General features: G+C 39.8%; 2 protein-coding genes across 3 annotated transcripts; one reads left to right on the top strand and one right to left on the bottom strand.

Annotated features, from left to right (window-relative positions):
* Positions 1 to 715: 715 nt before the first annotated feature.
* foxf1 (forkhead box F1) lies at positions 716 to 6,924 on the top strand. Its single transcript, XM_010741591.3, has 2 exons — positions 716 to 2,025; positions 3,028 to 6,924. The coding sequence occupies exons 1-2, from the start codon at positions 1,047 to 1,049 to the stop codon at positions 3,189 to 3,191; spliced, it is 1,143 nt and encodes a 380-aa protein (XP_010739893.2). The 5' UTR covers positions 716 to 1,046; the 3' UTR covers positions 3,192 to 6,924.
* Positions 6,358 to 13,468, bottom strand: mthfsd (methenyltetrahydrofolate synthetase domain containing). 2 transcript variants are annotated; one of them, XM_010741580.3, is made up of 8 exons: positions 13,282 to 13,468; positions 13,071 to 13,174; positions 12,319 to 12,432; positions 11,719 to 11,832; positions 11,495 to 11,585; positions 10,190 to 10,302; positions 9,733 to 9,858; positions 6,358 to 8,340 (listed from the first exon to the last, which is right to left on the bottom strand). In XM_010741580.3, exons 1-8 carry the CDS (start codon positions 13,307 to 13,309, stop codon positions 7,606 to 7,608), a joined length of 1,425 nt encoding a protein of 474 aa, XP_010739882.1. In that variant the 5' UTR covers positions 13,310 to 13,468; the 3' UTR covers positions 6,358 to 7,605. The 2 variants fall into 2 exon arrangements, with proteins under 2 accessions (XP_010739882.1, XP_019126087.1); XM_019270542.2 differs by lacking the exon at positions 12,319 to 12,432 and adding an exon at positions 12,138 to 12,251.
* Positions 13,469 to 17,401: the final 3,933 nt, after the last annotated feature.

Here is a 17,401-nt window from a genome sequence, read left to right as displayed (position 1 = left end):
GCGAACAGACGGGCATATCGCATCAGATTGAGTATTAGCTGATCTAAACGGGGCTTTTGCTTGATTTTTTATTTAAAGAAGGCCAGGGAAAATGTTTACATTTTGCTGTATAAACATCCTGCCCATGTTCCTGTCTATCTTTTACAGAAATCGGGAGGGTGGTTTTCAATTGAAGGGGCATGATCTCTGCTAAAAGTTTTTCACACATTAAAAATGTTTTATAAAATATTTTACAAGTTTAATACAAACGGAGACATGACCCATTTGTCGTGGTGGGGTACTGTGAGGCCTGAAATGGAGAGATGCTATCTGCACTGCAGGTTTATGAATATAGACAGTTTCTATCACAATATTCAACAATAAAAATCAAAATAAAATAACTAGATAACAAAGCAATCAAAGGCTCTATCTAACGTCAGTCTAGTTACTATCACTGTGTGCGATCATGTCTTTTATTATGAGCCATCTGAAGCTACGTCTCCTATTCTCCATCAAAAAAAATACTATATAGGTTATTACAGGCTTTATTGGAGATACAGTAGGCCTATATTCATTATTTCAATGTAAGGAATGGGGAAAAAACATTTCCCTGAAAAGTGAACGCACACAGATGTGCATGCTTACAGCCCACCACTCGAGTAGGAGGGAACTGGGCGGGTCCCAACATTAGGATGGCCAAGACATCCAGCTTCCAATGCGCTGATGGCAACAGATAAGTAAAAAGTGAGCTCCTCGGACGCACGACAACACACCAACTGAAGTGGAAAGCGGCTCCTGTTCTGCTCCTTATCCCATTTCGGACGCTGCGTACAAGGCTTCAGACTGCTGCAGGACTGAACCCAAAAAGGACGAAGTCAGAGTGAAGAAGACAGTGTCGCCTTCGGCTCGTGCGTTAAGTTTGCCTACAGTTTGCCGTCGGTTATTGTTATTTGTATTTTTTCGGGCTCTTTATGCCAGCGAATTACTTTCCGACTTTGTAGTGTTAATAGGTGGAAAGGTGGAAATCAACTATTTTTGTTTTCCAACTCGAAGACTAAATTTAACCAATGACGGCAGAGGTCCAGCAGCCCCCAGCGCAGACTCCTGCTCAGAGCAGCCCGATGTCTGCTCCAGAGAAGCCGCACGGACAGACGGCGGTGATGGAAACCGCCTCTTCCACTACGAAAACCAAAAAGACAAACGCCGGGATCCGCAGACCAGAGAAACCCCCATACTCTTACATAGCTTTAATAGTTATGGCTATCCAGAGTTCTCCAACCAAGCGCCTGACGCTGAGTGAAATATATCAGTTCTTACAGAGCCGCTTCCCGTTTTTCAGGGGCTCATACCAGGGATGGAAGAACTCCGTGCGTCATAACTTGTCCCTGAACGAGTGCTTCATAAAGCTGCCAAAGGGCCTCGGCCGGCCAGGGAAGGGCCACTACTGGACTATCGACCCTGCTAGTGAGTTTATGTTCGAGGAAGGCTCCTTCAGAAGGAGACCCAGGGGTTTTAGGCGCAAGTGCCAGGCGCTGAAGCCAATGTACAGCATGATGAACGGCCTGGGATTCAACCACATCCCCGAGTCCTACAACTTCCAGGGGAGCGGCGGGGGCCTATCCTGTCCGCCCAACAGCTTGTCTCTGGACAGCGGGATTGGGATGATGAATGGACACTTAGCAGGTAACATGGAGGGGATGGGTCTGTCCGGGCACACCATGTCACACTTGTCGACCAACAGTGGACATTCCTACATGGGAAGTTGTACAGGATCCACTGGGAGTGATTATCCCCACCACGACAATTCCGCCTCCCCTCTGCTCACCAGCGGAGGAGTCATGGAGCCTCACCCGGTCTACTCGAGCTCAGCCTCGGCGTGGGCTCCGGCCCCCTCGGCCTCACTGAATAACGGGGCCTCCTACATAAAGCAGCAGCCTCTGTCTCCTTGTAATCCAGGAGCAAACCCGCTGCAGCCAAGCTTGCCCACACATTCACTAGACCAGTCGTACCTGCACCAGAACGGGCACAGTACTACAGATTTACAAGGTAAGCTTATTTTACTTTTCAAAGAAAACATGTGAACAAGGAAGAAATATGATACAGGAATGTTTACAAACACAAAGACCAAAACATTTCATTACTAGAGGGTTTAAATTATATTTCAGGGTCAGGCTTGGTGGTTCACAAACTTTTATGGTCTCACGCCAAACGCGGGCCTTGTGGAAATATTGAGCAGCCTCACGTTACCTTATTGGAATATTTATTTTGCTGCCACTAAACACATGTTTATCTCTGTTGTACAAAAATAAAGAAGAAATCAAATTAAAGCCATTAAAGAAGACAATGCAGCTAAAAGAAACAACGTATTTTCTCTCACGAAAATTAAGCTTGGTCACTGTCCTGCTCCCAATTAAATTGAACACATTGTTCTAAAATAAAACCCAGATATTGTGGGGTTTTCATTTTCTGGAAGTGGTTAAAAAAAATAGAGCAGAGAGAGTCTGCCGGGACAGGTTAATGTCGTGCCAATCTCCGGGCGAAAAAAACAGAAAAAAAAAAACAAGCGCGGTTTAAACCAGCCTGCCTTGCCCCGAGGCCCTGAGTCCTTCGGGACTGGCGTGCAAGAGGGCCACTGTCAATTAGCCCTGCAAGCCCGCCTCCCCCTTTTGACAATCTTAATCGTGCTTGTTAAATGGACTACGGGTCTAGGAGGAATACACACATCGAGTTAAGAAAACCTTATCCTGCCTCTACATATTAAAAACAACCCACAGCATTTATCTTTAAATATATATAGGGCCCCATTTCATAAAAAAAATATGATAGAACAGGTGTATATGAGGACACCCCATTTAATTTATTATTATCTTTATTATCATTATTATTATTTTCTTATTATGGGCCCAAGCCTATGGTTGCTTTAAGACAAGTTAAATTATTAACACAGATGTTTCCTTATTTGAAATGTTTTTCAGAGCTTCAAACAACAATCTTAGAAATTAATGGTACATCCCAGATGTTCACCGTTTCTCTCACACCTTTTCGCAGGTATTCCTCGGTACCATTCCCAGTCTCCAAGCATGTGCGACAGAAAGGAGTTCGTCTTCTCGTTCAACGCCATGACGTCCTCGGCGATGCACTCACCGAGCAGCAGCTCGTACTACCACCACCAACAGGTCGCCTACCAGGACATCAAGCCCTGCGTCATGTGATGCCTCCACGCACGGACAATCTGCAGACCAGAGGACGATGTCACAAACTTGAGCCACGCAGCTGAGTTTGAACTGAAAATGAGAACAAACGAGTAAAATAACCACTGAGAAGCCGACTCAGCGGCCCTGGAGAGTGCTCGCTGCTTCAAGTAGACCGGACTACTTTTCTGTACTGTTTTACACATCAGCGACAAAGACACGGAGACAGGCCAATCACAAAGCAACCACATAATAATAATATATAATAATAAATACTTTGTCATGCCATCAACATCGACCGGCGGGGTAAAAGACTAGCTGTTTGAAACCCTGCTGCTGTTTGGTACTTAGTCCTGCAGAGCAGATGACTACCACTTCACACTTTTCTTCATGTTTATACTTCTTGTTAATGTAGGCCTATGTAAAAATGCACACGGCCAATTTTTCTCCGTTTTTACTTTTATTTTCTTTGACAAATTAGACTGTTTTTTTTTTCTCCTCTGGACTTTCAAAATTTAATTTCAAATTGAACAATTATGGACATTCATATAAATGTCCATATATACTGTGTAAAAATGATGAAGGCACTTTGAATAGCCTATAAGCGCAACGGTTTTCTTTTTTTATTTATTCTGTAGACTTACATATTTTAATTTCAGGCGAATTGGCCAAGGAGGTATATTCTTTACTGGCAATATTTGTCAAAATGCTTGTTATTTGTTTTAAAATGAAATTCGAGGATATATTGTAAGCACTGTTATGTCGTTTGTGTTAGATATATGTAGACCATTACTTTCAGCACTGTATACTTATATATTGTTAGGAATATTAGTCCTTCCATGGGGGCTGATCTTTAGGCTATATTACAACAAATCATTTGTAAGAAATAAAATATATCTTTTGGGCTGTTTAAGCTCAAATGCACCAAAAACAAGACATATGTCGAGTCTATGACACACCCAGAATTGTTTGGATTTTTTTTTTTTTTTTTTGGGACATTGCAAACATATGTGTGTACATCTAAAGTCGGTGAGCATTACTATACCCCCAAAATTAGCGGTGAGGCAATTTCCGCTTTTGAAACACTACAATATTTAAAATTCAATAGAATGACATAACTTTATAGGCTTGTAATTAATTATTAATCAAGCAAACTAAATGGAGGATAAACGGAGTCCATGTGGGTTTAATCTACTAAATATTGGGTGACGATGAAGCCAAAAAATGTGTATGTCTTGTTATGATGCAGTCCATGACTGAGGTCGAAGTCTAACATTTTTTAACAGCCTGTTTTCAGCTGGCAGCAGCAGGACATGCCTGTTATTGTAAACTGACGATAAATGAACAGATCTGATTTTCCACAAAACAATGATTAATTGATTAGAGGTTTTAAATAAATGGTTTTAAAAGTCAGTCGCATGATGCCCTCTGTGTAACGAGAGTGTACGCAGCAATTAAGGCGGAACAAATCAGATGCAGAGATCTCACCCGCGTTTGGTTGCAGGGTAAAAAAGCTGCGGCTGCATTACTCCTCCTGAAAAATCATTTCGTCCAAAACAATGTGTCTGCTCAACAGCTCAGGGGCTGAAGGTATATCAAGTTTTAAACAATCTTTACAAAAAATGGAATTGAGGACAAAAAAAATAAAAATAAATAATCACCAACTTTAGGGGAAAATTGGTTCAATGGATTTTACATTAAACAAGAGATGCTTCGTTCCTTCTCTTAAAACACTCTTTACTTCTTAAATATTAAGGAAATGGGAACATCAAAATGTATTACAGAGGCACATAAATAAAATGCACAAATTATAAATAAGTGGGGTAATTACACCATGGAAATACTACAGCCACTGGTTATATGTGCAAAAGGCACATGAGCCAATTTTCCTAAATGCTCTTAACTCCTTTTTTTTTTTTTTGTTTACAGCAGTTGCAAAATTCATAATTGTTATTTTTACCAGCTACTCAGGATATCAAATTAAGTCTTAGCTTCATAAAGTCTGTGATGTGAAACTAATAATAGGTCCTCCAAATGAAGAAAAACAGGGTGGGCAGCAATCTGTTTCATGAGCATCCGTACACTGCACTGCACACGCAGATACAGTAACTGAATTGTAATTTAAGATGTCCTCTTGTTCATTTTATTTTGGAAGTAATGCTGTCGAGGCGTGTGTGCACACATACTGTACATCTGTACGTCAGGCTATAAACATGCTGTGTTTTAATACTTGTGTAGCTTCGAAATCTCACAACATGACCACTGACTGAACCCTAGGAAAATGAGCATGCCATTGAGCACAGGGATAAGAAGGTATCAACAGCAGTGGAACAGCGCATTAACAAACTGATGACATTTGCCGAGGTTCAGTGTTCTGGTGGGGCTCAAGGAGTGAGAAGGGGCTCCACAGCTGTTCCCTCGCCAGGCCTGGATGACAGCTCCATAAAAAGCCAGAGGCCTGCTCAGTGCAGACAGACATACTGTGTGCTTGTGTCTCAATACAGTCAAGACTTCAGTGAAAACAGGACACTTGTCTGGAACAGCATGACAACGAGTGATACATGCAGGTACAGTGCAGAATCACAGAAAAAAATATTACAGGGGACAAGACACAGACTATTTGGTGCTTAGATCTGCATGTGATGTATGATTCACTCACTATTTCACTTTGAGCTCATTTTTTTTGCCCAGTTTAAAAAATATTTAAAACAAGGCAACAATGAATTTTCACCCTAAATGATGAGTTAACTATCAAGAAACACTAACTGGATATATAATCCAAAGTTTGCTCTAAATCACTGCTGCAACAGTTAAAAATTGACCTTTAAATGAATGGTTTTGTATTTGTGTGTAAACCATCAGCTGTCTGAGTTTCATCAAACTCCAATCAGTAGTTTAAGATTCCTAAGTTAAACTTTAATCCCTGTATCTTGAGTAAATAATCAGTTTTATTACGATGGATAGTTTGAGGGGTAACAGGACTAGTACTTTTAACTGGACTACAGTTTTTGTTTGTTTGTTTGTTTGGTATCCAAAAAGCACAATTAGAGTAATTTCTTAAATGCTGCAAAACCAATGTGCAGATGCATCATTTCTCAAATATTTGTCAAGATCAAATTAAGATGTTCAACAGTTAAAAAAAAAGAAGAAGAAGAAAAAAAAAGACACTAAACCAGAAACAGTACAGTCAAACGTTTTAGTAGTGGACGTTAGAATTTGCTACAAACAAATGCATCAACACTGCAACAGTCCATCCTGGCATGGTAGCATATTCTTATCCAAGTGTTGAGGCTGCCTTCATACTCAAACTGACCTAACCAGGACAGAACACCATGGATATGTTATTTTTAAAAGCTACAAATATCACTGCTTAAATGTACAATGTCTATTTCCAAAATATTCTGAAGAAAACCTAAGCAACGAAAAAAATCAAAAATCATAGCTCCAACAAGGCTATTGGCCTCTAAATGTGTTATTTTTTAAGGAAACAGATGCTTACAGTCTGCATCTAGATCCACACCTTAGTCAAAATGTTGTTATGTTGAGGACAAGAGTCAGAGCCATCACAGCTACATTATGGCTATTCAATGTTTTACTATTACTATAGACTGTAAGCAAAATGGCCTAACAATTTCTAATACGTTCATGTCTTCTAAATTTGGTTGTATCTGCACAAGATGTTCAAAACTCGAGACAATTTATGTCAAATGGACCACATCTATTTGACGATTTGAAAGTGAAATAGAAAAAAAAAGTGTTTAAGTCAAGTGTTATAGATTTTGTGAAGACTGGGTGAAATTTGTGGGAGTGGTGAGACATTGGTGTGGTTTATATGGATTATATGAATGTGAGAAAGAGGGACTGATGATTTCATTGCTACTCATGGCTCAGGACCCATCAGGATTGTATGAACTGATTAAATGACCACATGGTGGCGCTCTCTGTAACAAAAACTAACCAGTTCTTCTATGGCCCATGGCCTTAGCTTAGAGATAACCAAAAAAAAGGCAAGTAGATCTGAAAACAACCGTCTTGGAGGAGGTAATACTGATAGCTGGTTGTGAAAATAAAATGTACCTAACACTCAATACTCACTTAACAAAAAGACTGCATCTATCTCAAAATAATTACTCAAGAAGGAATGCCTTCAAGCAATGAAGGCTCTCGGGACACATAGCAGGTGTGTGTTTAAACAAACAAGGCACATAGACGTGGTTCTACCAATCACATTTCTAGTGAAATGTTTCATGATACTGGGATTCAGCCATTGCATAAGTGAAATATTCTGTTAAGCTCATTAGCCTTAGCAGTCACTTTAGATGTCTAAGAGGTTTATATTACTGAGGTCAACTTGCAATAAATCCAAAAAGATTAAAAAAACAAACTAAACACTCTTTAAGGCATTTAAAGTCATTTAGTGGATTGCCTGTTGCTGTTACTTCTCTGTCATTTCATTGATGTCACCTTTAGTATCTGGTGCTGTTTTGGTTTTTGGAGCTGATGGTCTTGGTCCCCTTTTGGACTGTCCTGGTCTCTTGCTTCCCCGCTGGCTTTTAGCCAACTCAGCCTGCAGACTGTGACCATTCAGAGTGAGATCCTGCAGAGCCTCCAGGGCCAGCTCTGCAGCCTGAAGGTCAATGTAGTCTAGGAAGGCCCTGTGTTGAGCTCCCTGCCAGGTGAGCCTGAGTGGGGCGGCCTCTCTCTCCCTGAGGGCAGTTTTCAGCTCGCTAACACGCAGCCCAGCAGGGATACCCCCCAGGTAAACTGTGGTCACACTTGGAGGGAGCTTACGTTGAGACATGACTTCACTTCCACCCTCCTCTGAGCCCTTCTCCTTCATGTTCCCTCCTCTTCTTTCCTTTCCTCTCTCACTGATTTCTCCCTTATTACCTCCCCCGCCATCTCCTCTGCTTTCTTTCCTGACTCTAGCTGGGCGCTGTCTGGCTTTTGGTTCTGACACTGCTCCTTTCTCCTGTTTGGATTCTCCCTCAGCATCCTGCTGCGTGTTCTGCCTTGGCCTCCGTCTGGTTTGCCTTCTGGGCTGCGTGATCTGCAGACCAGGCTCTGCTGCAAGAGGCACCGCCCCCAGTGTTACATCCTTTCCAGCCTGGTCCTCCAGAGCATGCAGCTTCTTCAGGATGGGGATCCTCTCCAGCTTTTCAGTGTCCAGCTGAAGACACAAAACTGGTCAGGCTTAGCAAGACTGAAAGGGGTGAGGGTGTCACACATAGTTAAAATATAGCCCTGCTCTGAGCCAAATCACCATACCTATGGAGGAGCTCAATTAATAAAGCGAAAGCTGACAAATGAGTTGGTATTATTCCATCCTGCTCACAGCACACGCTACAGTAATGACTATCTTTATAGAAGCGTGACATTTCACTTCCCAAGCAGTTAAAAATAAAGACTGCTATCTTGATTTGTTGGGCCTTTAAGTGTCTTGGCAGCCTTTGATGCAGACCAGTCCTGTAAAGGATATACGGGGCTATTGTTTTTACACTGGCCTGTTTGACCCGTCATTCCCCTGCCCCTGCAGAGCCAAGCTGGCTGGGCAGAGATGCCTTTGATGATCAGACATGGCCTTCCTGCCAGTGAGGTCACTGGGTCCTGTTTACTTACAAGTGTGTCTTAAGGAACCCAGAGGTTGCACAAAAACTCTCCACATGTTAAGAATAATGTCCCCATCATATCTAATTAAAGTCAAATTATCATGTGGAAAAACACAACATCTCTCTCTGCCAGCGTCAGTAAATCAGAAACAGTTTAAAGGTCTAGACACGTGCTGAGATAAGAATAAGAAGAATAAATGCAATTTTAAATTTTTTATATATCTGCTTGTTATAGTATATACTGCGAAACATATACACCGTGTGTATTATTACTGATTAAGAGAAAATAAAAAGCAAGACGAAAAGAGTGACACTGTGACAATTATTACAGCACAGAGAAATAGACAGAAAAACAAGGAGTCCTAATAAGGTGTAGTGTCATTACACGCCCGCTAGAGGGCACTGTCGCTAAGCATAGAGGTTTATACAGCATTTGTTCCAGTGAAAGAGCCATAAAGACAGCTGTCCAGTAACATATACACCTAAACAAAATGCTCTGTTGTTTGCAAAACATTTTATTTTAGTTGGAACAACTTTTGTTTTATTGTTATTTATGTTGAATTTTGTATAATATTGAATATTATATGTACTGCCTGATAGATGAGAGATAACACTTGGAATAAAATAACACAAGCTGATTCTGTAAAGATTATCTTATTTTTGCATCACCTTTATCTTATCAACTGGTTAAAAAACGTGAACCATCATAGCATGTATGCAAAATGCTGTGGGACTGGGGTCTGTGGTAGACCCCCGGGCTTCAATACTGTTTCTCATTAAATTTACACAATACATAAGACTGATCCATTTTAAGATTTAAACATTACATAAGGAATGAATCACTGATGGTATGTTTTTAATAAAGCCATTATGGAAATTTAACTGTATTAATGTTTCCTATCGTTTCCTCCTTTTACTGTATGACACAGCACAGGAAAGTTATTTTAATTTACCTTAGTCCAGATGATTCCCTGTGGCTTTGGACGCAGGCAATTTGTTTTTATAACTCTGGTGGGTGTGAGGATGTAGTCCACAGTCAGGTCATGCTTTTCTATTAACGCTTCTGGAATATCCACAACCTGAAAGTACAAATACCCCAATTAGCATCAAAACAACAGGTCCAGATACATTTACATTAGGAGGAAATTATTTGTTTGAATCATATTTTCAATTTAAAATGATTACTTCTAAAATATGAGTCTATTCACAGCATAAATTGAAGACCAGGATTTTAGGGTCAGGTGTTATTTTTGACATTTCACACACTGTACAACAAACTGATAAACTGACAAGCAACTCACAGCTTTAATTAAATAATATATTTAATTTCACATGTGCTAGACAAGCTAAACGAAATAATCAGGTGCCATTCTCAAAAAAATAAGGTGATGATAGACTAAGTAATCTAACCTGGCAGTCATGCACGATAGTAACCACCACAGTAGAGTCATCCACAGCTCCCATTGAGGCCATCATGCCATACTCCATGTCAGCATAGCCCTCTCCTTTCCCGATCCGAAAGCCTGCAGTAGAAGACAAAATACAGAAGAACATTTTTAATAGGAAGGTTTTGAATTATGTGATACAGAGAATAACTCAGCCTTTGATGTGGCATCGTCTTGCTTGGATTATATCACAGATCCCAGAAATAATCCGCATCTGTATTACATTTTTCCTTTAAATACTCCAAAAACAGAGGATATCTGTATTACATTTTTCCTTTAAATACTCCAAAAACAGAGGATTTTAATCTGAAAACTGCACTGAATTATAACACACTGAAATACATGTTGAGGGCGGGTGTAGTAACATTTTCAGATCATAAAAATAGCTTAATTAAATGTAGGCTGATGGGAACATGGATGAACCCTGTGCAACAAAACGCTTTATGAGAACCATGTGGCGCTGTACACTTGGAGCCATTTGGAAATGTATGCATTATAGTAAACATGTCTGCTTCACCGCAGCGCTGCATCGGTTATCTCAGGCATTTTGAAAATGAGGATCAAAATGCATCGTGAGTGATGAGACAATTTACATGGAGGTTAGAACACAGCAGAACCCACAAGGAGTGAAATGGATCTGATTATGCACATCTGCCCCCATTCTCATGTCTGTTCCTCTTCAGATCTCACTGACAGGGTGTGCTGGTGCCTCAGTGGGCTAGAAACAAATAATATGACCTTTGTCACATGATGGGTCCTTTCAGTCAGTCATTTTCCACAGTGTAATTAACAACCTTGAAAGGATATAATTTCTAAAATTAGTCAGTATCTAATAACAGAGTGAAATAATGCTGTGACGTTCATTACACGTAAATTAACATGCTGATGGTTCTGCTGTTCATAGTCCTAGTAGGTTTGTAAAAAAATAAAAAATAAAAAAAAAGTACTTGTAATCAGAAACATCAGGGGCCACACACGGCTTTAATTATTGTTTATTTACGGGTGAGGAATGTGTTTTCATCTGTTTATTTATTAGATTTGATATATTTTGCTGACTGTACAGTGAAATTGGTCTTGGGCTCGCAGTTCACTGTTGATCTACCATATTTTAAAACATCTTTAAGTAAAATGACTAATTGACTTAATGCTTGTTAACTAATCGATCATCTGTTTGTGGGGGAAATTTGCAGTATCTTCAGGCTTCCTGTATTTAATTGGATCAGTATGGTGACGTGGAGAATCGTTGCTGGAAATGCCTCTTAACTGTTACCTTTCTCTGACACTGCCACAGAGCCGACCACCACCAGGTCTACCTTCACCTTCGCATCCAGGCCAACAGGCACACTGAAGTCTTTCACACCCTTAAAGAAGAGGTTCAGAAGACAGGAAGAGAATATAAAAAATAGGAATAGGTGAGATACTGAGGGTTTATGAATTATAATTCAGTTATGGGTAAAAATATTAATGAGTAAAGTAAAATTAGCCAGTTGAAACCTGAGAGGAGGAACATATGCGCAGCTGCTCTTTGCTGGCCCCCTGCGGAGGAGTAATATTATTGAAAAGACCCGTGCGAAGGCGAGGAGTTGGGACCAATAAGGTTTTCCGCGCCTGTGAAAATAACCACAAACATTGGCCACCACACCACCACATTTTCAGTTATTTAACATTATGGCAGATTATTACTGGAGTGGAAGAAATTCAGTGATGCAAAATGTTATGTAGCAAGTTCTGGAGTGTAAAAGAGGATCTGTAACCCTTCTTAAATAATTGTTCTGTATTTCTAGTTCAACCTCATACATGTAGATCAAATTGACATGATGACAAAACAGATAAAACAGAGTACAAATATATTTCTGTAGCATAGCCTGAGGCACTCTGGTTCTTGGTGTTTCTTTCCCACAGTGCAGTGCTACCTGTAGCACTGCCAGCCGTGCACCCTCCAGAGGTTTGTCAGGATCCACCTTCACCTCAGCTGTCTGGGTGAACGCCTCCAGCTGAGACAGCTTGGCACAGGCTGTGAAAGCACCCTGGTTGAGAGGAAAGGAGGGCATAAGGACTGATGACAGGTTTATTTTTTTTAACAGGTCAACTTACTTCAAGAGTGACAAAGCGTGCCTGCTGCTGGGGTCTGTCTGGGTTTACTTTGACTGTCTGGCTGGACTTGAAATCCTGCAGGTCTGTAAGCCTGTTGCATGCTTGATTTGCACCCTGGCCAGTGAGTACACAGTAAAACAGATGCAGAGATGCACAGGACAGGACAGGACAGGACATCCATTAATCATGCAGAAACGTCAGTCAAGAGCTGCTGTGCAAACCGGATACCCTGGTATCATTGAAGCAGTGATTTTACTTATACGGGCATTCGCCTCCTTAAACAACAGCTATCTACATATTTTATGTGTGTAGGCTGCCACCTCTATTACTAAGACTGTCACTTGTTTACTGTGTTAATTTAACATACCATTTAGCAGAAGATTTGTTCTAAAAATTATATTTGAATTATAAAACCGAGCGCTGTACAACAATAGATATTTTGCTTACTGAAAATTATTGTTCCTCAAGTCTAGTTTGTCTTATTGTAATTAGTCTGCTTTATGGTCTTCTTCGCACTCACATTTGTAATACAGACTACTTTCATTGTCCTGTGTACACGTGGCTCCCATGTTAACAGTGTGTAGACTACACTGCATCAATAAAACCTGAAGGGCTGAAACAGCAGACACCTGCTCAGAGCCGACACTGTAAATCTGAGTTACCTGTTCAATTGCAGGTGTATTTTATTTTATTTAGGTCACAAATAGCAACACTGTGTTGCCTCTAATCTCCTCCTTCAGTGTTTAACCTGCCTTGAAATTTGGGATCCTGTTGTGAACAGGCCTTGGGAAGTTTGCCAGGTTGTTTTCCTCGATGTAGTCCCAAACTTTCTGACGAATATCCCACTTGGACGCTCCTGAAGAGAAAACAGAAAACAGCGAGACGAAGCAGCGTTAGCTGCACACATCGACATTCATTTTAAACGACAAAAAAAAACACGAGAGTCACGGATATTTCACCTACCAGGCTTCATTAATATAACGGGCTCCATTATTATGGTGATAGAAATAGGTTTCTTCTATAAGACACGGTTACACTACACGCAGTAAAGTCTCACACGTGAAGTCTGTAACATAATACTGGAGGAACAGCTGCTTGTCAGTGTTTATCATTTCTACGGCGACACAGGAAGGACAAGCTTTACCATACGAACCAAAAGCGAAAGCGCCGAAAACACTATTCAAATCTGAAAATGCCTTTACGTGAGTGCTTATGTGAGTATTTTTATACTTTACTACTCCTTCTATACATATATGTTTCGCTTAGCATTTGTGTGAAACAGTGTGAAAGATCAAAACAAACAAAATGGCACAAAGCAGGATTTAAAAAATTAGAGCTGAAAAGAGCTAAAATGGATGCCTCCGATCAGTGTAAACATAAAAATCTATATATACCCTACTGGTAAAATATGATTTATTGTTTTAGACCTTCCCAACAGCAGAACTTATTGTAACCTATCTTCAGAATGAGTAGACTCACTTTAGATACTTTGCTGCAAACACAATCGTTAAATATAAAATGTTTAATGCCAAACTTTTACTTGCAGCATCTTTGAAATCTACCTAAATAAATGATTTGAATGCTTGCACAGTTTGAAATCATGGGTTCACATCACTATCTTAAGTTGCATAGAAGCTGCAAAAGCACAAAGCAGAATCATATGAGAGTCTCTTAAAGCTGGTCTATAAGTTATATCTCATGCTGATCAAACTGGTTAAAAACCACAATAATGTAAAACGTCTGATTCATTTTAGGCAGACCCAGATAGCTAGCTATGACGGAGCATTCTTGAGAAGGCTGATGTAAATACTTGAGAAATAATTGGATTTGCAGGAATCCAGAACAGAAATGTTAAGAAGAGGATGGGCAGCGTTCCTGGTGTTGTGGAGTACAAACCAGCAGGATGATGTTGCAGCTGACAGTGCAATGACAGTGATGTCTTACAAAAGGTGGGAAAATTTTTATCATTATATTTGTAAATGTGTGTGCAGAAAAATTAGGCTATCAAATCTGGAATGCAATCTGATGTCATGTATTAATGTGGGGCCACATGCTTAGTGTAAAAAAGAGCGAATTTGTGGGATGTGATGACAGCGAAGTGATCTAATAGTAAAATGAGGGGAAACAGGCCCAGGCTCTGGGGAGCACCATTGGAGAAGATTTAGGCATTCCTGTAAAGTGTGGTCTGAAAATTTAATGAAGAAGTGCATGCTGCTCAAAAGCTTTTCACTGTGGACCCTCGTCTATTTAGGTCCTTTGTTATTCCTGCACATAGTAATTTAGTATTGAGGTATATCACCTCAAGGACACAACCTCAACTACCAGTAAACATTTATTTATTACCTTAGAAACTGGCCTGTGATGAATCGGCGACTTTTCTAGGATGTATCCCCCCCTTTTGCCCAATGTCAGCTGGGAACGGCTCCACTTCCCCTGCAACCTTGATAAGGATAAGCTGTTGTGGAAAATGGATGGATGGACCTTTAGAAACTAGAATTTAAAAATTCCATCTCCAGATGTGTTCAATACCTCGCTTGTGTGGTCCTTTTGTTTAAAGGTGTCAGTTTGACAAATGAAACTGGAAGAGAAAGGAGCACATTGGTTGACAACATCATAATGTATCTCAAAGGCCAAAACAGCTGCACTGTGCCTCTGTTGAAACACTGTTATTCAAGGGCTGGTTTTGTTTGCTCAGTTTCCTATAAGATATTTTCTATTTATTGGGCTAAGATATATTCTCATTCACACACGTGCCTATCTCTTCTTTCAACTACATTACACCACCACAGTTTCTTAATTTTTACTGTAACTCAGTTAAACTGGAGCACCACCTACAGGCATTTAGACGTTGTGTGCTGTTCAGCCCATTTACTGAACTGCACAGAAATATTATGAAAGTATCATGGGCCATGGCCACCATCTTCTTAGACCTCCACGATCTCCAGCGTCACCTGAAGTTTTCAGGCAGTCTGCAGGTATTTATTATCAATATTTACATCATGACTTGTGTATAATCTGAATACTGCATTCCCAAAGTCCCATCAAAGAAACCAATCTTTACACAGTGTACTTTGCCCCCCTGAATTCACCACATTAAACCTCTGCATACGAGACCTCACGGTGCTTGAGTCATGTTTCTCGCAACTGTACTGGTCAGGATTTTTCAGTGAAATTGTAGTGAATAGTTGTGTTTGTGGCGGTTTTGAAGTAGTTGCAGATGGTCTGAAATATCCCAGTGAAGACAGAAGGCTTGAAGAACAAGTACTGTTTGACAGTCTTCTGGTATTGAGAAAATGAAGAGAGTGCTCCTCGGCCGGTGCCGGTGAGCACTCTTCTATACAAGGAGCTATCAGAAAGAAGGATATGAAGAGGAAAAACCATTATACTTATGAACTTATAAGGATCTTTGTGACAATAACACTTTACAATACATTACTGTCACATCTATATTTAACTGATTAAATGTAACACCACACAATCTAGCACTTACAAAAACATATGTCATTATAGCTTTTATTTAAATAAAAAATAAAAAAAACTTAAGGAAAGTGGTTTTCAGTCTTAATAACATGAAATGGATTTCTACCATCATGTATTTTATTATTTACACTCGTGCTTTTTCTGCTGTGACATGTATTCTGTAAAAAGGGCTTGTAGAGATCTTCAGTCAAATTATAAAATGAATAGGACAGTACATGAGGGGCAGGCATTGCTTCTGCATGAAATTCTAATGTGACATATGGATAACACTTTACATTACAGTCTGCAAATGTATAATAATATAAATGTAATTAAATGACAGTAAGATATACTGTATATCGTGGTGCAGTACATTTTCTGAAGCCATAATTGAGAAATCATTTACGTCTACCTGACAGTGTTAACATTCTGATGTTAAGGAGGTCTAATGTTTACCGTGATCACCATTTTAGTTTGCCGTGTTAGCACGCTAACATTTACAAATTGGCAATAAACACAAAGATGGGAATGCCATTATTTTAGCAGATAGTTGTTATTAATATGTTAAGCTGGTGGTGTTACACATGGATGTGTTAAATTATGTGCCATTTCATCTAATAGTTATTGAGACATTTTAGTTAAAACCAAAAATGTTAACGTAATGGTCACTTTAGACTAGAGGAATAGTCAGAAAATCACATGTCAGCACAATTCATCTTCTGGGCACTATGGGTATTTATGGCAGTACATTGTTGTCCGGACATGCCACAGAAAAAAACCCCACAGATATCGTCATTGTGGAAAAGTTTTTTTCACATGCCACTTCTGTGCAAGAGAGTATAAACAAAAATTTGGTGGCCAAGACGATTATGCAGCACTCAGGGGTAAACAAGTTCAACGGCTGTGCTCTCTGGAGTGTCTTTCTCAAAGTCTCTGACAGTTTATAGTTGATCACGTAGGTCTGTTACCACACAATGTTCAGTTAAGACAACCATCCTGCTGGTTTGGAGGTACTTTAAAAAGACTTGACTTGACTTTGAAGTCAAACTGAAAATGTAACTGTGGATCATCCCCAATAATATACGTTTATTACGATCCATACGCAGCATTTGTCTGTGTGGGTAAAGGATCTAGAAAAAACATTTTGTCTGTCTTATTGGGGGGTGCTCGATAATTGGTTCAAAACTTCATTGGGGGTTACGAGGCCTTCTAGATTTTAAGGGGTTTAAGAAAACTTAGACTTCTACAGTGGGCCTATATCTTAGCATTTCATTCATATCTGTCAAGACATTGAATGAAAAAATTATTTTTAAGTTTAGATTTTTGTTTGCATCCATCCGTTATCTGTAACTTAACATCTTAACTGCTTATACTCATCAGGGTCACGGGGGGGCTGGAACCTATCCAAGCTGGATTTGGGCAAGAGTCTAGATTGTTATTTAAGATAGAAAAATGTAAAGTAAAAAATAAATAAATAAATCATATAGACATGGTAAAGACATGAACACAAGCTATATTCTCAAAGCTTTCACTCTGCTAAGCAGCCTCGTCCTGCATTAGATAACAGTTAACAACCAAAGGATTAAAAGAACAATGGTCAAACTCATGGCCAAAACTCATCTCT

The sequence above is a fragment of the Larimichthys crocea genome, chromosome VIII (genome assembly GCF_000972845.2).
Source record: "Larimichthys crocea isolate SSNF chromosome VIII, L_crocea_2.0, whole genome shotgun sequence".
Taxonomy (NCBI): Eukaryota; Metazoa; Chordata; class Actinopteri; family Sciaenidae; genus Larimichthys; species Larimichthys crocea.
This window is presented reverse-complemented; position numbering and strand designations above follow the sequence as displayed.